Here is a 26,402-nt window from a genome sequence, read left to right on the forward strand (position 1 = left end):
TGCTCAGAAAGATGGCGGCTTCAAACATCGAACATCAAAGGCACAAATAAATGCACCTGTGGAATTCTTTTGTCCATCCATAGAAAACTAACAGCTGATTGAATAGTTCTAGTCATGGTGCAGCCGTAGACGTGTACTTAGTATATGATAGGTCTACCGTCTTGACAAAAAAAAAAAAAAAAAAAAAAAAAAAGCTGGGCGGTTGTTTGGGTCACCTGACACTGTCATGTGACAAAGGCTCTGCCCACTGTTCGTTGCATGTTATGGATACCGTCCACGCCACCACTCCTCTGATCTGCCACGGTACCGGTCCGCGCCGCGTGAAAGACCGACTACTCATTGGATGCCTGGGCTCCTTGCAATATACGGTAGCCAGAAACAGGGCCAAGTTCCAGCAATTGCATCATGGCATCTATATCCCTACTGAGATCAGTGATTCATCTCGTTGCTGTGACATCTTTTGCTCTTGGAAGCTATGTTATTGACGATACAAATGGACTCGGGAGAAGGTTTGACGGAATAGGTGGCTTGAGCGGTGGAGGCGTGAGTAGAACTTAGTCTTAGAAGTGTCTTTTCTAATTTTTGATATAAAAATTTAGTCTAGGTCTAGACTAGTCTACGTCTAGTACTGACTAGTCTAGGGTAGGCCTAGTCGAGGCCCTATCTAAATTTAAAGCCTGTGGCTAGCTATGCGACCAATGTTTCTAAACTTACTTTTTATAATGTCAAAACATTTCGTTGCCTAATAACCATGAATAACATGCTTTTAAAAGCCAAGGGATTGTACAAGTACTGGTTTAGGTAGGAATTCATGTTTTGAACATTCGTAAGTGAGATAATGAAAAGCATCTTATGAAATATGAAAGAACATGTAACTCTAAGAAGGATTTAACGTTTATTTGATAAAAATTGGTTTTCTAATGGCTGAGATATCCCAAAAATTGCTACTAGTAATAATAAAAGGCGACATGCCACAACTTTATTAGGATCTCTTTGTTTCACCTTGTTTTTGGATATCTAAGCCATTTCAAAACCGATTTTCATCGAATAAACTTTTGATACCCCTTAGAACTGCATGCTCTTTGACATCTCATAGAGTGGTTTCTGGATATCGCCCAAAATGTTAAAAGCTAAATCTACACCTCGACCAGAACTGTACACACCCTTTAAAGCCTTTAAATTTTACATCCCACGCACATCACTGACATGTATGATGTAGGCCTAAATTTATAGAATATAAGGTGCATAGATCTACTAGTACTACCGGTACTCTAGATCCAATTTAAGTAGGCCCTAGATTCTAATTGAATTTATTTTCATGATTAATGTCTGTAATGTTAGTATACATTGGTAATAGGCCTATCCCATTTTCTTTGCTAATTTTTCCACTAAGTGTTAGAGAGTGTAATAAAATATAGGCCTATTCATTTCAGGTCGGTTTCCCTCTTTGCATTTGTTACATACGTACTCAAAAAGCTGCATCACTTCAGTGATCCCTCACATTTTTTTATCCCCAAGTTGAATCATCTTTTGGGCCTAGTCTATGTCAGGTAAGCAGTAAGTGTGTGCGTGTGTGTACGTAGAAACACACACAAATACACACACTGCCATAGCTTCTGACCACACGAGCGCCAGCACTGAGAAAAATTCTTCTTCTTCTTCTTCTTCTTCTTTTCTTCTTCTTCTTCTTCTTCTTCTTCTTTTCTTCTTCTTCTTCGTCTTCTCTTCTTCTTCTTCTTCTTCTTCTTCTTTTCTTCTTCTTCTTCTTCTCTTCTTCTTCTTCTTTTTCTTCTTCTTCTTCTTCTTCCGGTAAAGTGCTGCCCTCAAATGGTCAAGGATGAATGCACTGTGACTAGTGAGAACATAGACGTTCTACACATATAGAGTTCTATGCCGCATCGGCAATTGGGGCACTGGAAATTTGAAATCAGGTGCAAGATCGTTACAGGTGCAAGTAAAAATCTCTGGATGAAGAGTTACATCCTACAGAGTTTCCTCAACGCAGATTTGAAGGCGATGAGGGATGGGTATGCAGCGGGATCAACAGGCATGTTGTTCCAGTCCTTTATGGTGCAAGGGAAGAATGAGCTGGCATACCCTGTAGTACTGGTGTGTGAGGGCTAGTTAATCGGGAACTGTGTCCTCAGGTAAAATCTAGATGTCGAGAGCTGGGTCAGGTAAGTCTGCCAATGGATGTCGACCAAGTGATGTCTGATCTTTATACATCAATCATCAGCAGACGATTTTGGGAGCGACGTTGCTGCAGTGAAGGCCACTTGAGATGATCCAGCATAGCTGTGACATTGATTGATCTTTCGAAGTCGCCCATGACAAATCGAGCTGCACTTCTCTGAACCTGCTCAAGCTTGTTTATGTTCCGTTGTGTGTGCGGATCCCATGAAGTCGCTGCATATTCGACAGTTGGCCCAATGAACGTTGAGTAGACACTTTCTTTGACTTTCTAGCTGCTATGATGTACAGTAGGTTGCGTGAGGAGAAGGCTCTAGTACCATTGGCTCTCTTAATGATGATATCCACATGAGTGTTTAAATTCAATCTTGAATCGATATGGACACCCAGGTATTTGGTCGAGCTGACAACTTCTAGTACATTGTCGTGAATGGTGTAGAAGGCAGGAATGGGATTCCTCTTGGTGGTGACCTGCAAAACCTGACACTTGGTAGCGTTAAATCGCATCAGCCATTTCGCTTCCCATTCTTGAAGTGCATCTAAGTCCTTCTTCAAGCGGGTTGAGTCATCAGGTGAAGAAATGTGCCTGTAAACCACACTATCATCAGCGTATAATCTGACAGATGAACTTGAGATACAGTCCGGCAGGTCGTTGATGAAGGTAAGGAAGAGCAGGGGGCCCAAGACACTTCCTTGCGGGACTCCTGATGTAACAGGGGATTCCGTGCTCTCCTGGCCATCAATAAGAACAGATTGTGTGCGTGAGTGGAGGAAATCATCCAATCTGCTGTCTTGACCCGTTGAGGACGAGTCCCGAGAATACTCGGGCAGGTGTCTGTGGTAAATGCGTGTTGTAGCAAAATCAGTCCGTCCTCAACAGGTTAATACCACAAGTTCCATAGTGCTGGACCTTCTTCATGAGAAGTCGATGGGAGACTTTATCAAAAGCCTTCTCATAATCGAGTAGGACCACATCAATTTGTGACTTCATGTCTAATCACTTGGCAAGGTCATCCAGCATGCAGATAAGTTGTTTGCGGAAACCATGCTGGGCATTTGAAATGATGTTGTTGTCAGTCAGGTGACGGAATACAGCACAGTGTACCGGTATTATGTGTTCACACAGCTTGCACAGCATGGATGTTAGAGATATGGGTCTGTAGTTTGCAGCATCAGAGCGACTTCCTTTCTTGAACAATGGAACAATCTAAGCTTTCTTCCACTGTGAAGGCACTTTTCTTTGGCTGATAGAAGCTTGGAAAAGTAAAGTCACTGCTGGTGCAATCTCCACAGCTGCTCGCTTCAGAAGCATACACTGTAGTTGGTATCCCATCAGGACCTGAGGCAGTGAAGGACTTGAGATTTTTCAAAAGCTTGATCACTCCATTTTCACTGACTTTGATGTTATCCATAGTGGGGTACTCCTTGTCCTCAAGGTCTATGAGAGGGGCTCCATCGTCAATCGAAAAGACAGATGAGAATTGCCTGTTCAAGATGTTGGCTTTAGATCTTGGGTCCGAATGAAGAAAACCTACATCTTTCAGTGGTGCAACACCTATGTGGTCACAACGCTTAGCTTTCACTAGAGCACCCACCTTCTTGTTTCTGCAGCCAGCTGGTACACTGTGGATGATGTCATGCACATAATTGTTGTAGGAATTACAGCACACTTTCTGGGCTTCCTTCATGAGGAGCTTGAAGCGGTCCCAGTCCCTGGTCATATTCGTCTGGCGGGCCTTTTTGAAGGCACGACGTTTGCATCTCAGGATGCGTTTGGTTTTAGAATTAAACCAAGGTTGATTGACTCTAGTTGAGGTCATCTTAGAAGGAACACTGTCACTGATGATCTTATCAAGTTTTTGTTGCAGAGCATCAGCAAGGTCATCAACTGGTGTAGAAGAATTGAATCTGGAGGTATAGCTGGTTGACATCTGTTGTGCCCTTGAGCGGATGGCGTCAAAATCGGTCTTATTCCTCAGAAGAATCTTGCGCCGAATGGGCTGAACCTGTTGAAAGCTGAAATTCATTGTTTTCTGAAATCAAATGATGCATCATGCAGCTTTTTCATTTTTATTTACCAGGGTTAGTAATGATTTGTACTTGAAGGTACAGTGTACAAAGTACGGTACACTACCCACTGGCGGATGTACAAAGTAAACTACCCAGTGGCGGATCCAGAGGGGGGCGCAGCAGGCACGCGCCCCCTCTTTACATTTTGTTAAAACAAAAGAAATAAAAAGAAACTTTTTAAATGCACCTCCCCTCACTGTACAGAATTCCTGGAACCACCTCTGCTCCCTGCCCTAATTAAAATTATCTGGTTGTGAGTAAATTAATCAGATTTTCCCTTGTCTAATACAATGTCCACCTGCTTGACTTCATATCCACAGTTTGAATTTCTTCGTGGAGACTAGACCAATTCTTCATGTGTTTATGTTCAAATTATTTTCCTTTCATTTATTGATTGTTAGGCTACCTCACGATTGCTGGTTAGCTACACTGATCCGTACCGTAGGCAGATACTGGATTACCTATTTACGGTAAGTGATCTGATTTACATGTTGTAAATTTGTGCTAACGGATACTGCATGCATGCATTATGATAAAGACTTCCCATAGTCAGGCCCCTTAACGAGGAGGATTAAAGCATCAGATTTGGACAGATGGTCCTTCGGGACCTACTCATTACATATTACAGTAGGAGCCCTGTGGAACTTTTCTAATTTTTATGCTGTAAATGCTGAATTTCATGTTCCAGAAACTTTCACATGCATGGAACTTTTTCAGATTACACAAGGAGCTAAGTTTCGCGACAGCAAAATGTGCATGATTCTACAAAATGCATTGAATGCCAGTTTCAACTTACGTTAGTTTCATGCCGTGAAAACAGCAGTCAGCTCCAGTTTTTTGAAAGCTTCATGCAGCACATGAAGCTTTGAAACATGAAAATTTTAAAGTGAATTGCCCACAGGCATTCAATGTATTGTGTAGAACCGCACACGTTTTGCTTTTGCAAATCTTGGCTTCCGAATTCGGTCTACTCCTGGCTGATACTTCCAGGATATTTTGCAAGAGGGACGACCAATCTAAAGAGAGGAAAATCTTGCATTTTGTGTGTGCGCACTCCTTGATGTTAACATATTATAAAAGAATAAGAATTTGACTTTAACATGAAATGAAAAAGTGAAAGCTTTTAGAACCCAATTTGTATTAAAAAAGAAATGTATACAAAATTACCATCAAAATACGTGTCCCCTGATATTTGGAATCTTAATTCAAAGTCAGCCATTCATCACATGTGGTCTGCTGTGATTCCCGACAGTAACTCCCAATCTCACCAGGGTACTTTTACATTTCTCTCTCTCCTTCACCTCATGAAGCCCAACTTCGGAGCCTCTCTTCACATCCTCAAGGTAGAAATTGGTGGGGACGCCCAGAGCACGGATGGCACGGAACCCTCACACATGCACTCTGCGGATGATGAGAACTACCAGAGGGGCTACGAGTGGTGGCTGATGAAGGAGGCCAAGGCGGTAGGCATGGACTCAGTCACTCTGGTCTTCCTTTACTTTAATATGCATATATACGCATTCTCACCTTCTGCTTCTTCTTGCTGTAAAGTGTACCAATACCCTGGAAATCAAATTTGTGTACCTGTAGCTGGAATAGTAAAAAAAAAAAAAACAGCCATAATTCACTTGTGATGCCGGTAGTCCTTGAAAGTATACATATTTTGATTAATAAAATCATATCTCTATAACAATTTGGCACTTGTGCTCCGCGCATTAAAGTTCTGCTCCGTAAGTGCTGGTACTGATGTGTGTGCATTCTAGCTATTACGCATACATTTTTACAATATTGAGAATCCATATCAATTGGTTGGTTGATGGTGCCCACACATTGCATACCACTATCGTTCAAGACATATCTGGAAAAAATATAAATAACACAATTGTTCAGTTGAAAGAATAGGGTGATTGACTAGTCTATTTCAAGTCTCTTTTGTTTTTTTATACTATTTAAAATTTACATATAAACCCCAATAAATGAAAATCGGAGTGACAGAAAATTCTAATATTTTGCAGAGGGCATGTCTCAAGTATATTCTACAAATATAGCAAACATAGTACTCAGGGTATTGGTACACTTTAAGCTCCTTTTGCTTCATCAACTTATATGCTTCTACCTTTTTTGAAATCTCTTGTTCTTTCTTCTGCCTCGTTTGTGTGAGTGAGTAACTTCTCTTGTTTTCTTCTACTTCATCTCTCTTTCTCCATACATCTCTTCCCCTCTTCATGTGTGTTTCTCTTTTTTTTTCTCAAACATCTTCTGTTCCTTCCAGCTGTCTTCCTCCCCTTATCTATATCTCATCTTTGTCCCCTCATTCCTCCTAATCAGCAGAGCAAATATGCAAACAGCTATTAATGATGTATTTTTTTCCATATATGTTTATTTCTCACTCCTCGGAGCTGACATGATGACTCAGTATTCTGTGCTTGAACTTCTCTTTAAGGTCATCACATACTGCCATGCAAAACTGAAAGAATTGTTATTATTTTGAGTTCTTGTTGTAACCCCCCCCCCCCCCCCTCCCCATAGCGTAATCCTAACATCAAGCTGTACGGCCTGCCCTGGGGATGGCCTGGGTGGGTGGGCAACTTCACCTCCAGCCCCTACACTGACATCCAGCAGTCGGTCAACTACGTCCTCAAGTGGCTCCAGGGAGCCAAACAGGTGCACAACTTGACCATTGACTACATTGGGGTGAGTGACATTCTTTTTTTTTTGTCCAACCATTGTCGACATTTAACAAAACGGATGTACAGTCCGACCTCTCCTATCCGGCCTCCCTTTATCCGGATCTCTCTATTATTCGGATGCGATCTCAGCTTGATTTGGGTTTTTTTTCAGTCTCATAATTACGGGGAAAAGGGGGATTTCAAACGCAAAAAAGAATTCCTACACGAACTCACATAAATTACATATTATTCTCAACATGATTAACATACATTCACATCTAATTTTTATCTAAATAACATGTGTTCAGACACTCCCTACCCTCAAATCACTGCAAGAACACAGACATTTTTATTTTTTCATGAAATCAGAGCACGGTACAGACGATCGTTCTTCAGCAGCTGCATGTATTAAACATTGAGTCTCCCATATCCGGCCAAATCCCTTATCCGGATTAGCAGCGGTCCCAACATGTCCAGATAGGAGAGGTCGGACTATACAGTGTAGACAGCTATATTTGGATTGAGTGATTTTCATGTATTTTATCACCTGTTATACAGTCCTTTATGCCTCCTGACCAATGTTTGCAGCAATGTATTGAATCAGAGTCACGCTGCGGAACATCTGAAAAGTACATTGTCACACGGATGCCCCCAGGGCATACCGGTGCAAAGCAAGCCCAAGGCAAATGAGTTCCTGTCACATCATGTTCAATATTTCCTGACAAACTTCATGATTGTATGGACCCTCCAGAATTAACGAATTGGAAGGAGAGAAATTTGTATGCGACCATATGATATCCGTACAAATGTGCATGTTAGGGTATCTCCATTGTTTGGTTTAGCCTTGCGCTTGTATCTAGTGTGAAAATGTGACAACCTCACTTGGGATTTTGATGACTTCCTACAATCTCATTTCATGGACACTTTCAGGATACGTACATGTATGCTAGTCAGGCACTGAAGCAAACAAGCAGAAACTTTGCCAGTTGGCTATAAAGAAATGAAAAATGGTACTGTTTGGATTTTGCCACAGTTAACTTATTTGCAGCACAGACAAAAAAAATTTTGTTTTGCAACCGAGGCCTCGTCCGATTGTCTATAGGTTACTTACATAATTCTGATGAATGGACAACTTCACAAAAGTGAAACCATTTTTGTTTTAGTATAGGCCTGTTTCATTTTTACTTCCCATGCAGCATTATGCAACATAGGAATTTAAGAGCTCTTGAAGCACAGTAGAATATATAGACATAGTTTCTGCGCTTAATAGATGATTTATTATTATTATTATAACTTACTGTAGCAAGGGCATTAGGAAATGAGTGGGAAATGCATATTTTAATACTTCTGCCCTAAAGGTGAAAGAGGGATTACTTTTATTCGTAATGCGTACAGCAGTAGATCATGCTTCTATCCCCCTTATAGATTTGGAATGAGAGGACCTATAGTATTCCTTACATTAAGCTGCTGCGTAAGACTCTGGATTCCAGCGGGTTCCGGGACACACAGATTGTCGCCTCAGACGGCAAATTCGAGATAAGCTACGATGTCCTGCGTGACGCCGAGCTGGCATCAGCTGTCAGCATCCTGGGGTAATCCTCCGACTAGTGTAGATGCTGTGTCTTCCAAACAATACCGCTGTCCTACCTCTTATCCTTATACCCCTTTAATATCCCACTCACTGGCACCTTATCTGAGCATTTGCCCTAACAGCACCTTCGCACGAGGCTGTTCTTGTCTTTGCTTTGGATTACTTTATGCCTTGCAAAACACACTAACTTATTTTTATCCCTTTTAATAGACAGGTCTTATTTGCTGCTTTCAAGCACTAACTGTTCACTATCCATGTTTTGTCTGTCTCCAAAGCTACTTCTTTTGCACCAACCATGACTAATGTGTGGCCACTAGGGAGACCTGATAATTCTGGCTCGGCGCATGATAGTGACTGTGTGTTTGATTTCTTGCTTTCAATACTAACTTTGCTTGTTGGCTGATTTGCTGGTTTTCATGATGTACATCAGGCAAACCTTGTGATGGCTAATCCACTTTCTCCTTGGTCTGTCATCTCTGGTAGGAATAACAAGCCCTGAGTGGAAACTTGTTGTTACTGTTTTTTTTTTTTTTTTTTTTAGATTTTGCATATGTTTTAGGATTAACATTTGCAGATGGTACAGTCCCATCTCTGAATAATGAACTTGTGAATTAACAGAGTGATTTCTGTGACAGAGCTATTCTCGTGTAGAAATTTGGGGGATGAAGCTTTACCATTGGAAATTATCAGAATCATGGCTGCCAGACATATAATGTAAATGTTTTACATATAGTTGTATTAGCAATCTTTTCTTGTTTGCGTCTATCTACAGTTGCAGCAGAATAGGAAAATAGATATTAAACTTGTCATATTTTAGTCTCTTCTCTGATGAAATGGGGAAAAGTGGACTCACAGCCCTTCGGAGGGTCATGTGGTTGCTTGCTTACTAGGAGTCAGTCATTGCATCCTTTAGTTGTTGTTTAAAACCAGCCAATTAGAAGCAAAAAGAACATCCATCTGAACATTTATCAGATTTATTTCTGTATTTTCTCAATGTTTTCACCTCTGACAAACTGCTTTTAAAGGAGACCTCCGGATGATTTTCAGACTTTTACATTTGAACAACTATAAATTAGTCAAACTGAGTACAGAGTTTCAGAATTTATAGTGATTGGGATAAGTAATGAGAATGTTTTCAAAATTTATTGTGAATTTCAATGAACAAGGATGACGACATGATAGCCTCACCATAAGAATGCATGAGTTGGGGCTCAAGGAAGCAGAAACAAAAGAAGACGGTATGCATGGATTTTGCACAGGTGAACTTGTTGAGCAAGCGGTATTAAATGGAATTACACTGCTACATTTCTGAAATATATGAGGCTCTGATGTCATCATCACTGTTCAGTGTAATTTGTTTACGATTTTCAATTTATTGGTTTCTCTGCTCAAGGACCACAATAAATTCCACGAATCTGTACATGGAGCTATTGATTTATGCACTACATGATGTGAAATTATGAAAATCGTCCGAATGTCCCTTTAAACCATTTCTTACAGGAATCAGGGCCTTTTACTTAAAAATTTAGATCAAATAAAGAAGTCAGAAAATCAAACATACGTCTCTGAATAATCAATTCTGATTGGATGATACCTGAGTTATGTTGATTTTTGACTTTTGTTTGATTGCATCTCCTTATTTTGACAGGGCTCTCAAATATGCTACACATTATAGCTGTGGAAACTACCAATACTCATAGATGATAATAGATTAGAATCACCATTATTGCATGTCTGCCAATATGGAAGTCATATACGTTGCACTCTCGGGTCAGCTTCTTGCCTGCTTCATCATTCAATGAACCAGTCCATGGTCATTTAACTAACATTTCTTTTTTTTTCTAACAGCAAACACACATATATATGCTCATACACACATCTACACACACCACTGTTTTTGTTTGTTTGTTTGTTTTAGTAATCTTTATTCTTGATTCCATGTAATACCAATGAAATATCTACACAATAACTTTGAATATATACACACTGTACATATCTGTATTAACAGAATGAACAAAACGGTTTACTAATAAGCAAAATATATTCTGAACATACAGAGCACACACATACACACCCTCACATGCACACTTGCACACACACACACATACACGTCCTTGCTCACACACGCATGCACATCTGACTATCTGTATGCAATATCCTGAAAAACTATCACACAACACTCTATACTGATGCTATATACTCCCAGATCTGGAACGAGAGGGCATACAACAAAGATTACATAAAGCTTCTGAGAAAGACCCTTGACGCCAATAACATAACAGAGACCGTCATAGTGGCCGCAGACGGTGGATTCACCATCAGCGAGGACATACTGCACGATAAAGATCTCGCTGAAGCTGTTGGTATCCTCGGGTAAAAGGGCTCCCTCACACATATCAAATGATCCATCCACGCATCACCTGATCCAACAATCTTCACCGCTACTACGCTGATATGTGCAGTAGCATGCACTCCATTGATATCACAAAGCAACCCTGACACAAGCTCACTTGTTGTTATTTTGATTTTTTTTAAGGAGTGTGTCATTCAGTCATGAATATTTAATAAATATTATCTTCAGTTGTGAGTTTCTTCAATTTGTCTCACTCTACAAATTAAATTTGTTAAGATCGCAACTGCTGATCTGTAGATGGAGACAAATTGAAGAGAGTCACAACTTTCTTTCACATACTTCTTTGTTACATTAAAACGAAAAAGTTTCAAATAAATATGATAAAATCCATGCTTCAATATTGCCTCAATTTTGGAGATTCTGAACAGACTTGTCATCTCCTATCATTGACCTAAACACATTCCAAGCTTAGGATGGCCTTTTTTTTTGCAGTCAGTGAATGTAGTCAGCATCAACTCATTTACCTTTCCTGTCAATAATTTCACCATGTCGCATGAAAGAGCCACTGACATTACCCATTTGCACATTTTACTGTAAAAGTCAAATATTTACACAATTATTATAATCATCAATTGGTTTTTTTTTGTGTTTTTTTTTACACTGGATCAAAATCCATGAACTTCTGCCCTGGATCTTCACAAGTAAAGTAATTCTATCCTAATTATACATTGTAACATCTCAACAAAAATGGCTCAAAAAAACTTGATTTTGTGTACAAATAAATAAGAAATTCCTAAAACAATGGAATACATAAGAAATTTATTTTGATACCAGATTTTTTTTTTCAAGTACATTGTTAGGAATGCTCCAAGGAATAATGTCACCAAATATTAGGATGCCAATAGTTTTATTTTCTGAATTAGAACAAAATTTATGATTTCACCCATATTGAATAATTTAAAATGTAAGAAATGGAAAATTCAATTCTTTCTTTTATAGTTTGGTAGATTACGCCACAAGTAATGTATGTGCCAATTTTCAGGGCAATTGCGCGATCGACGGCCAAGATCTCGGGGGGGGGGGGGGGGGGGGGGGGGGGTTGATCGTGTTGAATCGACCCTCCCCCAGCCACAAAACAGGCCAAAAAGCCTGCCCTGGTTAGGGTTAAAAGACCTGTGTCACCGGCTATACTTCACGTTCTTTCATGCACTCATGTTCACGAGAGTATTAACCTTGATGAGACATTTTTATGAGTGAACAGAGGCAATGGCAATGATGTGCATGGTATAATCTGTCATTCTCACCATAAATGGTGGTACCAGCAATTTGAGTAAATGCACTGTTATGAGTTTTAGCATTGTAGCCGCTCTACTACCCCAGGTTTTACACGTCCTCAATGACCAGATATCGGGCAAGACAACTAGTCATTTTGCTTTGCTTACATTGCATATTAAATGTCATTCAGTAACCACATCTCATTATGTGCACGTATATCTCACTGTATACCTCATTTGGTGCTAGCGTTCGAGCGCTCTAAAGCGAACCAAAGTGTACCGTACCGAACTGTGCCAGATTTGAAGCGTTCGAGCTCTCTGTCGAGAAAGCGTACCTCATGAGTTATTTTTAGAAAAGGTCACACATTTTTGTAGCAAGAATGTCATCCACCTGGCGCATGAACTACTTGCAGCTGTTCCGAACAAAGAGAATGGTGTCTTTGCATTGTGACGTATGCGCATGATACGCGCATGCTTTTCAGTGAACTTTTGGTACGCTTTGGTACACTTTTGGAGCACATCGGGAAGTGGTCCACTTTTGGCCCGGTATAGTAAGGTACGGTACACTTTAGGAGCATTCGAGGGCTCCTCTGGCGCGGGTACAGTACGTTACAGCTCACTTTAGGAGAGCGCTATAACGCACCCATAGGATGCTTTCTTGTGATTGTTTCTAATTTTGTCCTGGATTCTCAAAAATTCTCAAATTTTCCTACTAATTTCCTATTTTTTTGTCATCCACCTGCTACTCTGCAAATTTAATGTCATCCTATATATGTTGTCTTAAATTAGTAGAGAAGAATTACACAGAATAGTAGATATTTGATGAATACAAGTTATATAGGTGAAGAGAGTTATGGAATTTGCACGATTCATATGTCTTGATTAAAATAGCTGTAAATGTGGTCTCTAAGACTACAGTTTCTCTTTGTGGTGCTCTTCATAGTTTTGCTTTCTATTCCACTGCAAGTTAAGTTAAGCCATGACTCTAAATCTAAACTATTGAATTGTCAGTTTGCTCAATAGGGATTTAAGCTCATTATGAAGTGTTCAGGTGTCAGAAGTATCATCAATCAACACCAAATGTCATGGTCTTTGTGTTTTTATACAAGTGTTCATTGAACTGATGTCATCTTTTTGTTTTGCTTCCTACCATCTGCAAAAGATTTCACTACCCAGGCACTTATGTCACAAAGTACACCCTTGAGACAGGAAAGATGCTATGGTCAAGTGAAGATTACAGCACTTTCAATGATGCAGTTGGGACTGGATGCTGGGCCAGGGTGAGATAAATTTAATGATTGCTATGATGTTGGGGGAAATGTTGTTGATGATAATGGTGATGGTGATGGTGGTGATGGTGATGGTGGAGGTGTTGTGATGATGGAGAAGATGTTGATGATGATGGTGATGTTGGTGATGATGATAATGGTGGTGGTGGTGATGGTGGAGATGGTGATGGTGGAGGTGTTGTGATGATGGAGATGATGATGATGATAATGATGATGATGATGATGATGATGATGATGATGATGATGATGATGGTGGTGGTGGTGATGATGGTGGTGGTGGTGGTGGTGGCGATGGGTGGAGATGATAATGATGGTGATGATGATGGTGATGATGGTGATGATGGTGGTGGTGATGTTGATGATGATGATGATGATGATGATGATGGAGAAGGTGATGGCAATGATGATTATGATGGTGGTGTTGATATTGATGATGGTGATGATAGTAAGGATAATGAATGTTTATTAGACAATCCAAGAAAAAGTGGTGATGAAGATAATGACCAGTAACCATGCCAGTTATTCATATAATGTCTACTGTTTTTACCAAATGTTATATACATCTGTCTTTACAGATACTGAATCAGAACTATGTTAATGGCAACATGACCAGCACCATCTCCTGGAACTTAATCGCCAGCTACTATGAGGCCCTGCCGTTTGACCGTGATGGACTGATGACTGCTGTCCAGCCTTGGTCAGGATACTACGTTGTGGAAGGTCCAATATGGATTTCAGGTCAATGGACAATCCCGCCCTTTTCTCTGATGTGTGTGTGTATGTGAGGTTATGCTTGCTAGCATATTTGTGCCATCTATAATAGAAGCTGATGGGACTGTAGAGATGTGTGTGATGTTTGTGTTTGTGTTTGTGTGTGTGTGTGTGTGTGTGTGTATGTATGTGCATATTTGTGTGTATTTGTATGTATGTGCAGTGTTAGTCAGTCATCCAATCATTACTTATCAAATGCACAATATTTGTAGTTTGGAGTTTGAACTGCAGTCGTTGGGTTAGAATGTTTCAAAATTTATCAACCATGGATAGCAACTATTAGAAATACTTATAAAATCATGTGAAAAAGTAAACAAACAAACAAACAACTAGAGAAGCTAACATTCCTATAGAGCAGACCTCTGCCAAACAGCCATGATTTAAATGTTGCAATTTCGTAGACAGTATCTGCAACACAAACATAGAAGTGTAGGGACATCTACACAATACATCGAATGAAAATCTGATCATTCATTTTTGAGTTATGGAGAGATTATGCTTAGTTTACAATGTATGTCCTTTATGACCCCCTTTGACTTTTGACCTCATGACTCCAAAATTCAACTATTTTTTTTCCTTACTTCATGAAGACACCCTGTAAGTGTGGTAAAAATTCTCAAGTTATCTTGTACACAAACAGGACAGGCAAATAAACATATGGAAATGAAAACAACCTCTGCCGGCTGTAGGTTTCACCTACCAGTGAAGGGAGACATGCGCTGGTTGCATGCAAGTGATCAGCATACCAGCTTCAGTTGGAACATTGTGCAGACTTTTCAGCAGATAAGCCATGATACAGGAGAATGATCTTAATTTAAGACATCTGTGAGTTTTTCAATGAACTTTCCCACAAAGCATTCCATGGTAACCATATGCATACTATTTCTACTGATGCACTCACACCTGTTTATCATTTGTATACTGTGTTATTCAGTGGTGTTCCTGTCATTAGTAGAACGGGTTCCTATTTCATAAAGCTGTTCGTAAGGCTGAGTTCACATAGGAGTATACCATTCGGGTATATGGTGCACGTTTTCGAGGGCACGCGAATAGCTTGAATCGAAAGAAGGGATTTCTTAATAACGAGTCACATAAGAGGGCACTATTTGAAAGTGCCGTATAGCTGCGCATAGTATATAGTATAGTATAGTGGGAATTGAGCTTGTTCGATTTTCGTGCAGCGTATATCATCTCTCGCTTATGAAATGATGACAATTTTGGTCTGGATTTACCCTATAACCAAAATAAACATGTAGACTGGTATTCTGATGCAGTGTTGTGTATCATGTTCAAATGTGACCCCTGCACCTCAAAACAAACAAAAAGTCGCCAGTCATGAATTTTTAGTTAAGACCATATTCTGAAAGAGCAGACTTTAAGCTTTAAAATGATGTATAACTCAAATCAAATGGACTCTCCTAACCTATCTAAATATTGGAAAGAAAGCACAAACTCAGGAAAAGTGTGAACTGAGAAAAGAGGCTCTGAAGTACAGTGTCTATTCAAGCGCTTAATCTTTACCAAACCGTGCTGGCTGTGCAATGAATGGGACAAAAAACAGGAAGTAGACCACCAGAGTAACAACAATGAAGGAATTATCAGATTAAACTGAAATTAAGTGTGCCTCATTAACACATTCTGTCTATAAATAATGCCATCTTTCAAAGCAGTAGCACTATCCTTTCAAAAGTTATTAGAGTTGAAAGTGTAGAGTGTTAACAAGGTTTTTCAAAAATAAAAAAGGGATTCTAAAGACACACCTAATCACACTATTCTACCAAAACTGTTCGAGATAAACTGCTAAAAAACACACTTTCCTGCCCGTGTTATGATACCAAATTTTAGCATAATGTAAAAGAAGACCTGCTCTTTCAGAAAATATGAAAAAGCCAAGTTCGGCTAGGTTGACCCATTTCACTTATTTCCAGTCCCCACGCAAAATCAGTGTGTGCGACTTTATGTTCATTTTGAGGTGCACAGTCACAAATATAATGTTATTTAACAAATTGAAAATAATAAGTTTTAATTGATTTACCCAAAATTACCCCCAGTGGAGTTGGGTCAGTTTTTTATTCATAATTACACTCAATTTATAGCTTTCTTGTAACAAAAATGGTACATTCCAATGTAATCTCGACAGTTAAGAAGCTGTTGATAAGATTGCTGGGATGGTTGTGTAAGAGGTAGAAATCCTCCCTGCATGGGATAGGGAGTTGGTGGTGCGGGTGATGGTGTACTGGGCTGACTTGGCGGCGCCAAAAGAATATTAAAGTGGGACACACATGCTACCTTATGTGACCCGCCATGCCCGAATAGCGTGTAGCGAATAACAAATAGCGAATATCGTATACCGTACACTTCTATGTGAACGCAGTCTCAAGTTACTCACGACTTTACTCACGACTTTATTTACAGCTTAGATATGGCAAGCCAACTGGGTTGATTTCAATAGCTACCGTTAAAATCTGAAGATGATAATAATCATTCTTACATGTTAACACACATTTTTTAGTTGAAAGTGTATTTTTGCCCCAATGTATATAGATGAAATATTGGCACACATATTGGCACTTCATATTCCAGTCGTTCGTAAAGTCCTGCATAACTTTACAAAACAGCTTTATAAAACAGAGCCAAGACCTACAGACCAAAGTGATGCAATGACGCCTACAATCTCTCCTTTCCTCATCCAACAGCCCACACCACTCAGTTCACCCTCCCAGGCTGGAAGTATTACAAACACGGGTCGGGTGCGGGTCATTTCGACCAGGGCGGGAGCTATGTGAGCCTCACGGATGGGAAGAATCTCACCATCGTCATAGAAACCATGGTAAGCAAGGATGAAAGTGGAAGTCTTGAAGGGGAATTAACCCCAAACTTTTTGTGTCTAAAATCCTACATAATGTTTGATTTTCACATGAAATGTGCATCTTTTCCTCAGGATTGAAAGTGAAGTCTGTGTAATTTTGATGTCTCTGCCACAAAGTGTCGCCTGAGGCATGTTGCAAGCAGGATGCATCAAGAGTTTAGATTGAAGAGTTCAGATTAATTTTGATACCTCTGCCATGCAGTGTCTCTAGAGGCTTTATGTTTTGGGGTTGTCTGTCTTTCTGTCCATCCGTAATCTGTGGACAACTTAAGCTAAGCACTTAACTTACGCACTGCTTGAGATATCCAAATGAAACTTGGCATATGTATGCATGAGTGGACAAAGGTGTGCCTATCAACATTTTGGCTCACACGCTATAAAAGATCAAAAGTCAACTGCAATATGATGTAGATCTAATAATGAAATGTTACCATTATTCCCCTTACCCATATCTCTACATTGCCTAAAGATATTTTCATGATACTTGGTATATACACATGTATTACCAAAATAAAGATTCTGTAGATAGCCACTAGTTTTAGGCCATGGGGGCTCAAAGGTTAAGTGAAAATTCTAAAATTGCACATTTTTCTCCTCACATGTATCTTGGAAATTGCTTATAAAATTGAGTACGGAGCATCTCTGTAAGGAGAATATAGTGTAATTTCACCATTAAGTGGTATAATTTTTGCATTTTAACCTGACCATTGACCCTTGATCTTTAACCTAATATACATGTACTGCCTGACAGTGACTTTCTTAGAAGGTTGTTGGCCATGAGTTAAAGGTCAAGGGTCAAGTGAATAGTGTCTAATGAGTACGTCATGTGGACAGAGGTCACTTTACTTCATTATGTTCTTCAATCCCTTTCTGTGCATATTTTCTCCTAGACACATGATCATTCCAAGTGCATTCGGCCATCTCTTCCACCGTATGATGTAAAGGCACAAACAGCTTCCTTTATTCTGAAGGGACAATTTGTAAGTGTCTGTGTGTAAAGCTCATTGTGCTTGCATTTTATATGTTTATTATATGTTTACCATGATTATACTCAATTCACTTTTCATAAATTTGTGTACCACACATACATTGTGTAACTTTATGTAACTGTGACACATCCATAAAGTTGCAGACAGCAAAACTGAGAAATTTCAGATTATGGTGATTTAGACTGAAAATAAGAAATTTGATATTTGTTTCAAAACCAAGAGTTTGATGCCAAAGTATCTACATGTATTTCCTGTCTAAATTTCAGGGTCTTAGAGTCGGATAACAATGTACAAAAATTCACAAATGGGAAATTCCAGTTTTAACAGCTTTATCACATACATGTTCTTGTTTTAAAAAACAAAAACAAACAAATGAAACAAAACAACAATAACAACAAAAAATACTCTTATTGTCTTTCTTGTGAAGTTCTGGAATGTACCATGATGTTTAAACTAGCTGCTGAAAAGTGTTTCATGGGAGGAATGAGGCTGCAAGCTGGCATAGAACTGAACCCATTCACCTAGGTTTTGGTGACAAGTCGGACCTGTAGCAATCTTACTCGAGTGTAGACCAATATCATTCAAGTGAAGCATGCCAGTGGAAGAAGAAACCTGGGAAGTGTTTGACACTTCAGTGCCATAGCATGCCTCTGTTCACAACTGGAAGGCTCTTTTTATAACCCTTTACTGTGTAGGTTTATGTCTGTATTCGCTCTCTTTTTTTTTTTTTTTAGAAAATAGATATAATAATACACATGTGCCATGTGTTTATTTGTGGGTTTTTGTTTTTGTTTTGTTTTGTTTTGTTGTTTTGTTTTGTTTTGTTTTCTTTTTTTGTCATGCAGAATATACAAATGCAGTTAAATTAATCGGTCAACAATGTTCTGTTACCTTTTCTCCACTACAGGCTTCCATTAAATCTCTGAATGTCTTCTATTCTAAGCCTGGGTTTGGGGGAGCTAACTCAACATACTTTGTCAAGAAGGATCCTATTCAGGTATGGTTGTGGGAGGGGTCTTGGAGAAGAGCTGAAAAGGAGTATTGAAGGGTTTTTTTTTTTTTCCAGTGAAATGCTCCACTTTGATAGTGTAGGAATAGTTTAGGCCTACATGATGTGCGTGGTATGTGAGGTCTGTTAAAGGCATAATTTACCATTTGCAGATTAAACGAAAACCCAGCTTAAGTGCTTCAAAATAGTTCTAAAATGTGTGTTAGGGATAGAAACAACCAATGCAAATATTTGAATCAGTATAATTTATGTTAACTATTGTTAAACATACAAAATGTGAACAATAGTTATAGTAAAATTATTTTGAGACAGTGACATCTCCCTATGTTTTAGGTTTTATTGCAAAATTTTTATATGATAGGATGTTTCGTGATACAACTGACCTACACATATGCATCAAATGTGATAACTCAAACATATTTAAGATCACTGGTCCCAAAGGTAAACTGTACCTTTAAAAGTCTTGTTACAATTCTTTGCTTCATGGATGATAGTGTAAGTGCATTGTATTAGTGCCAAGGGTGTCCTTTTTTATATTTGGTCACATTAAAGGATGTTGTCTAATTGTGTTTAAAGTACAGGCAGAGATCATCGGTTTTCTTATCAGTTTTGTTTTTGTTTTATTTTTTGTTTTTGTTTTGCTTTGTTTTGTTTTGTTTTTTCAGTGTGAAAACTACTTTTTTTGACTGCTCTATGTGCCTGAATATGGAAAATGCACTGCACATTTGGACTTGCATTGGGCAGGCATTTGATTCATGATAAAGAATATTAGTGACGTAATGAGAAAATACAATTATCATCCCTTTTCGAGAAACAAAGTCAACAAATTCCCACCTCAGAGATGATGTGTGTAGAACATAAAAAAAAAAAATCATATTTCCGTTGCTTTCCACACAAGGTTGTGGGGGGTCAGTTCCAACTGAACCTGGAGCCGGACGAAATCTACACGCTGACCACTTCCCCCCTTGGAAAGAAAGGATCGTACGACGCCCCGCCCCCTCCTGCTCCGTTCCCCGTTCCGTATTATGATGACTTTGATGGTGAGTGAAGCAAAGGTCGCTGATGGATTTTGTAGGGATTTTGTCAATACTACACATGTACAAGGAAATATATCTCGTCTTGCCCAAATGGAACAGTCAGTGATTTACAGATACAAAGAAATATATTTCATATTCCCCATAAAGCAAAGTCAGTACAACATATTTCATTGTGTTAAAGAAAATAATCTCAAATTGCCAAAGAGAAAAAGTAAAATTATATACATACAAGGAAATACACCTCACAGTAGCAAAACATTAAAAGTCATTATCATTATCACTGATATCCTACATGTGTACATCCTGAAATTCTCAAACTACTGTGTAGGATTGGCTGAGATCTTCTCATGTAACTGAAAATAATCTTGCCATGAACAAAAGTGGCTGTGGTGTGATGTCAGCCTCGTTGTATTTTTCGTCATACCAAGATTTTATCACAACATAAAGTGTGTTCAACATGATGTAGATGTTGAGTTAAAAGTTTGGATGTGATAATTTTTTTGAATACACGATTTCACTGTTTGGTAAACTGTATACTGGTAAGCTTTTATTTTCACGAGAGTTGATTTTCGCAAATTTCACAAAGCACAATAGGACAGCGAATTTAACAACATGCGAAAATGTCGTTATGCGTTAGGGTAACTTATTGTGCATTTACAATAGCCTCGGTGTGAATTCGCGAAAACAACATCTTGCGAAAATGTCTGTGAGCTCCACATTCGCGAAAATATCTATACACGAAAAGAACAGCTTATGCAGTATATTTTCATGTGGATGTGCCTTAAAAATTATATCCTCAAAGAATTAAAGTCACTCAAGTCTGTATAATCCACAAATCAGAGAAAAAAGTGATTTAACATTCTTCTTTATTCATACTTGCAAAATATTTTTCTCTTTATATGCTTCATAGTGTATCCACTATACTCGGAAGCTGCCTACTTTGCTGACCAGAGTGGCTGTTTTGAGATCAGGGACTCTGGGAACACGACACGTGGTAATGTCATGCAACAGGTGGCAACCTCCTACCCAGTCAACTGGTGCACAGATGCACACACTCCTATCTCATATGTTGGCAATCATTTATGGTGAGTAGGTTGTGCATTGATAGTCTCCTCACAGCCTTTAAAACCTTTAAACAGATATGGGAATATTATCATTGTAATGCATATAAGTGAATTTGTCTCTGTGGAGATGATGATATGTTGGTGTTTACCTGGTAAGGGAATATATTTTGTACATTGTAGGCATGTCTTACAGGTACACAGTAGAACACTCGAAAGAAACATTGCAGAGAAAAATGTTTGATTCTGTCTGATTATCAAAACAAGCTTAATTTTTCTCAGAATATTTCACTCAGGTAGTCATGAGCATGCTGTGTGTCTGCGTGTGTTAAGTTAAGGGTCAAAGGTCAAGTCAAAACTGTACAAGTTTAGGAAATCAAATCACACTGGGTCATGGACAAACATTGAGTGAGATCAGATTTCACAAGTTAAGGTAAGGCACTTTGGAGAACTTCACAGGAGATAATAACATAGATATACAGACTGGAACTGAATGGAATCAGATAGCCATGAAGACGTAAGGGCCAAATGTGTTCTGTTAGATATTATTACGTGACGACAATGTTCCTGAAAGAAAGATAATACTCAGAGGGGTGAAGATTCAGATATGAGTTTCTTCAAATTGTCCCCTGTACAAATGAAATTTGTTAAAGATCATAACTGCTCATCTGTAGATTAACAAACATGTCAGAAAAAAAGGAACTAGTGGCACTCGAACCTGTCATCTACTGCTTTCCAGGCAGTGACACTACCACCAGGCTGTCCTTGGTTGCAGGCCGTGAACATGAACATGGAACAAATACCCAAGCTCTGAAATTTTGACATTGTTATGTTAAGTAGTCCAAGGCAGACAAGGCATACAAAATGAAAGAAAGTTTGTTAATCTACAGATCAGCAGTTGCAATCTTAACAAATTTGATAAGTAGAGGGAGACAAATTGAAGAAACTCACACATGACAATGTTCCTGTTTCATCCTTTCACTTTCCTCTCTCAGGCACAATGTCAGCTTCAGCGTGGACGCCAACATCTCATCCCCAGCCGGGGGAGTGATGGTTGCGGCCAGGCTCCAGAAGGGAGGGTGCGGTCTCGTCTCCACGGAGGGAATATTCCTCTGGCTGTTTGCCAACGGAAGTTACGCACTGAGCACGGACATATGTGAGTCACATCTCTCGTTTCATGCTATTTTTATGGCTCCACCACTGACGTTTGGTTTTCTTTCATCTGTTGGCAAACTCAAAATTGTCTCACTGTTTCATGGAGGCATGCTGTTTCTAGTGTCAAAATGCTAGCACTGATGTGACTTTTTTTGTTACTGAAAGAGGTTGGAGTGATGCTGAGGCTTCTGATTAGTGGAAGTGCTGTAATCCGCACACATTTATTTACTTTACTACGGTGTAGTATTTTCCTTGTTTTGTTTCTTTTCCTTTCTTTTTTTGGTCATTTTATCATCACTGGTTATATGATTATTTGTTATTTGCATTCCTTTCAAGTGCGGTACAATGTCCTGAAGTCTGGGTCCACCCCCGTGGAGGCCAACAAGTGGTTTACTGTGCACTTTGAAGTCTTGGTAAGTGTGCACCATCACTATGCTATAGAGAGCTGAAATGAGAGTGTACTCGTGTGCCAATTATGCTACAAACATTCTTTTCTGCTTCACTACCAAAGAGGCAGATGATTTTTGAAGCATTCATACCCAACTTTAAGAAATTATTACACTTAATTTGACAGATAAAGAAGTCCCAATGTACCCTATACCTTCCAAACATTTTCATTAGTTTCCTTGCTACAAGATATGATTAGGTTTCCTTGCTACAAGATGTGATTAGGTTATGTCTAAATGTTCTGTTAAAAACTGGACATTATCAGAATGTCCAGCACAATTTGTGCACTTGTAATTGAGAGATTTCCTAACCCCTCTCAAACTGTTTTCCCATATAGGACTCGACCACACTGACGATCAAGAGCAGCATCAACGACAAGCCACTGTTCAGCTATGCAGCAAAAGAGCAGCTGTCTACAAAAGGTTTTGTCGCCATTGGAACTGTTGACTATGGCCCATCGCAATTCGACAAGTTTACCATCTTTTCTGCTTTCTAAAATGGACCAAAAAAAAAAAAACAACAACCCAAAACAAAACAGTAAACCAACAGATAGTTTATTCATTACAAATAGCTATCTTCATGTCACAAATTGTGACCTTTAAATTTCTGCTGTTCTGAAATATTTGCTACTAAAACAAACCAGAGGGTTTCCACTGAATTGCTATTAACCCATTGAGGATGGGCTGATTTTGCTATGACACGCATTTCCCATAGACACGTGCCGGAGTATACTCGGGACTCATCCTCAATGGGTTAAAAGTACAGCATAAGTATAGCACATCAGAACTGATCACCAGTCGTGTGTAAATTGTTCATAACATTACGAACAGCTTAATGAAACAGGGCCCTGGTTTGCATCTTGGTATCAATATGATGTGTGAGAAATGTCCTTGTGTCGAAAGATTTTTAACAAGGGAATAAAAGTGGCCAGTCCGTGAAAAGAAATGTCAGTATAGGGCCTATTAAAGAACAAACTATTCTGAAAGAACATGTTTACAAAGAATCAAATTGGCTCGGTGAGTGCTCTGTAACCAGACAATTTTTATCCAAAACATATCTGGCAACAAAAATATGATATGATTTTTTGTAGCTCACCTGAGCCAAAGGCTCAAGTGAGCTATTGCGATCGCCCTTCGTTTTTACATTTTCATCTTCTTCTTGAAAACCCCAAGACAGATTTTCATCAAACTTGGCAGGTAGCATCCCTAGGGGTTTAGGAACTCAATTTGTTAAAATGGGCACCATGCCCCACCCAGGGGGCCCCCAGGGGGGCCCAAACCCCCCCCCCCCAAAAAAAAAAAAATTAAGGAATCTGTAAAAATCTTCTTCTCTAGAACCAGAAGTGATAGAGCTAAGTTAATTAATATGAGTTAGTACATTGATGACTGTAGTTTCAAGTTTGTTCATGGCAGAATCAGGGGTGCCCCCCTTGGGACCCAGGGGAGGGGGGTGGGGAGGGGTTCTAATGGGGTCTCAATTGTACATTTTCATCTTCTTCTTGAGAACCCCATGACCCATTTTCACTGAACTTGGCAGGTAGCATCCCTAGGGGGTTAGGAACTCAATTTGTTAAAATGGGCACCATACCCCACCCAGGGGGCCCCCAGGGGGGCCCAAACCCCCCAAATGAAGGAATCTTTAAAAATCTTCTCTAGAATCAGAAGTTATAGAGCCGAGATAATACTATGAGTGAGTACATTAATGACTGTAGTTTCAAGTTTGTTCATAGGAGATCCAGGGGTGCCCCTCTTGGGGGCGGGGGGGGGGGGGGGGGGGGAGTTGGTTGGGAAGGTCCAAATGGGGGCCTGAATTGTACATTTTCATCTTCTTCCTGAAAACCTCATAATGGATTTTCGTCAAACTTGGCAGGTAGCATACGTAGGGGGTCAGGATCTCAATTTATCAAAATGGGCACCATGCCCCACCCAGAGGGCCCCAGAGGGCCCTAATCCCCCCAAATTAGGGAATCTTAAAAAAATTGGGCCCTTATTGTACATTTTCATCTTCTACTTGAGAATGCCTGGTCAAATTTTGGTAGAGCTGTGAATAATTAAGATTAGTGACTACGTGAAAGGTGAACTTGCGATACCCGGGTGAGCGCTAGACCTGCGGGTCTCTTGTTTTTTGATAGTACAATACTAAACTTGTACACCCCTATAGTTTCATTTTTATTACCCAACCTCATAGTCCACCAAGAGTAATGCACATTTACCTGTGTATAGTACATTTCTCTTCATATTAGAATAAAAATTATAAAAAATATTCTCTTTGTTCACTGCTGTCAATTAAAGTGATTACAATGCAGAATGTGCCAAAATAGAAAAGTAGAAAGGAGGCTCATACACATTAGTCTGTGTGACTGACAATATTGTGCTGTTTCATTTTTAGCAGCTGCACCAAATCATCATTAAGACACGCTGTTCCAAACTTTGCAATGAAGTGCTGCATAATTATCAATAAATAGCATTTCAAGGTGTGGCACGTATGGTACATAGACAAGTACTAATCAGTGTAAAGCACAGTGACAACTAGCAAGGAAATAGATATGCAGCATGCTGCTTCTTTTGTTCATAGAAGACATTTTGCTGATCATGGAATAATCCATCAAACTCTAAATAAGACTTTAAAGCTTGCAGTTGACCAGAATATGATGTAAATGTTACAAACGCAGCACTGTAAATCCACAAGTTCTTGTACACCCTTTAATATTTCAGTAAAGTGCTGCTTTAGTCCTGAAGATTACTCACCATGTGTGCATGTTTGAGCACTAAATGTGTTTGTCTCTTGCCAGAAGGCATTCATGAAATATATTTTTAAAAAAATACTCAAATGCACATATATACGAATTGTGCTAGTGAGAACTGATCCTCAAGACAGTAAAAATCTCCCTCAGCACTACCATAAATCCCTCAAGAAAGGGTGAATTGGCTGGATCAATAAAGCAAGCCACTCCAGTCCTTGACGGTACAGGGGAAGGAGGACTGGCTGTAGATTTGTTAAGTGCTCTATTCGTTGTGATGATGTGGGATCCATGCCCATGGATTGTTTTACATAAAATTTGAATGATATTCTTTGGTCCTGAACCCAAATCTTACATCTGTTGAGGACAGGCTGATTTTGCTACAACATGCATTTCTCATAGACACTTGCCCGAGTATACTCGGGACTCGTCCCCAACGGGTTAACAAGCAAAAGTGATTCAAGCTAACAAAGGTAATCTATTGCTAAGAAAAATAGTCTGTGTAGCTTGAGTGTTGTTGTCTGTTTCTCAAGTGTGAAAAACTGCCCACAAATCTCGTTACAATAACTTTCGTCACAGCAGTTAATATATACACTCAGCAAGAAAAAGAAAGTAAACACTTTCTCAAGTTTATATTTTTCATAGAACATTTGAATCATTTGAAAGGTCATTTAATGGCTATCAACCTGGCAGGTTAATAAAAAGGGAAACTTTAGGCCTTTAGGTTAATAAATCATTGATATGTATATGTTACAGCTTCAACCACCTCAAAACTTGGTTACTTCTGTTCTCTTCTAGTGTAGTACTCCATTGAGTAAATACATCTACTAGCTATATTCAGTTTCTTGCTATTCTTATAGTTATGAATCACTTTATATTCAAATGAAA

At 39.2% G+C, this 26,402-nt stretch overlaps 1 protein-coding gene across 2 annotated transcripts; it reads left to right on the plus strand.

The window, feature by feature from the left end:
- Window positions 1–359: 359 nt before the first annotated feature.
- Window positions 360–23,271, plus strand: LOC139714722 (galactocerebrosidase-like). Of its 2 annotated transcripts, none has more exons than XM_071626396.1 (15): window positions 360–543; window positions 4,662–4,730; window positions 5,571–5,723; window positions 6,790–6,954; window positions 8,355–8,521; window positions 13,310–13,427; window positions 14,012–14,174; window positions 16,904–17,037; window positions 17,967–18,056; window positions 18,973–19,062; window positions 19,973–20,114; window positions 21,022–21,196; window positions 22,168–22,328; window positions 22,664–22,740; window positions 23,112–23,271. In XM_071626396.1, exons 1-15 carry the CDS (start codon window positions 406–408, stop codon window positions 23,268–23,270), a joined length of 2,001 nt encoding a protein of 666 aa, XP_071482497.1. In that variant the 5' UTR covers window positions 360–405; the 3' UTR covers window position 23,271. The 2 variants fall into 2 exon arrangements, with proteins under 2 accessions (XP_071482497.1, XP_071482499.1); XM_071626398.1 differs by lacking the exon at window positions 8,355–8,521 and adding an exon at window positions 10,727–10,893.
- The last annotated feature ends 3,131 nt before the right edge of the window (window positions 23,272–26,402 follow it).

The sequence above is a fragment of the Diadema antillarum genome, unplaced genomic scaffold (assembly GCF_040938485.1).
Source record: "Diadema antillarum isolate AM-2024a unplaced genomic scaffold, OU_Dant_1.0 seq00002398_RagTag, whole genome shotgun sequence".
Taxonomy (NCBI): domain Eukaryota; kingdom Metazoa; phylum Echinodermata; class Echinoidea; order Diadematoida; family Diadematidae; genus Diadema; species Diadema antillarum.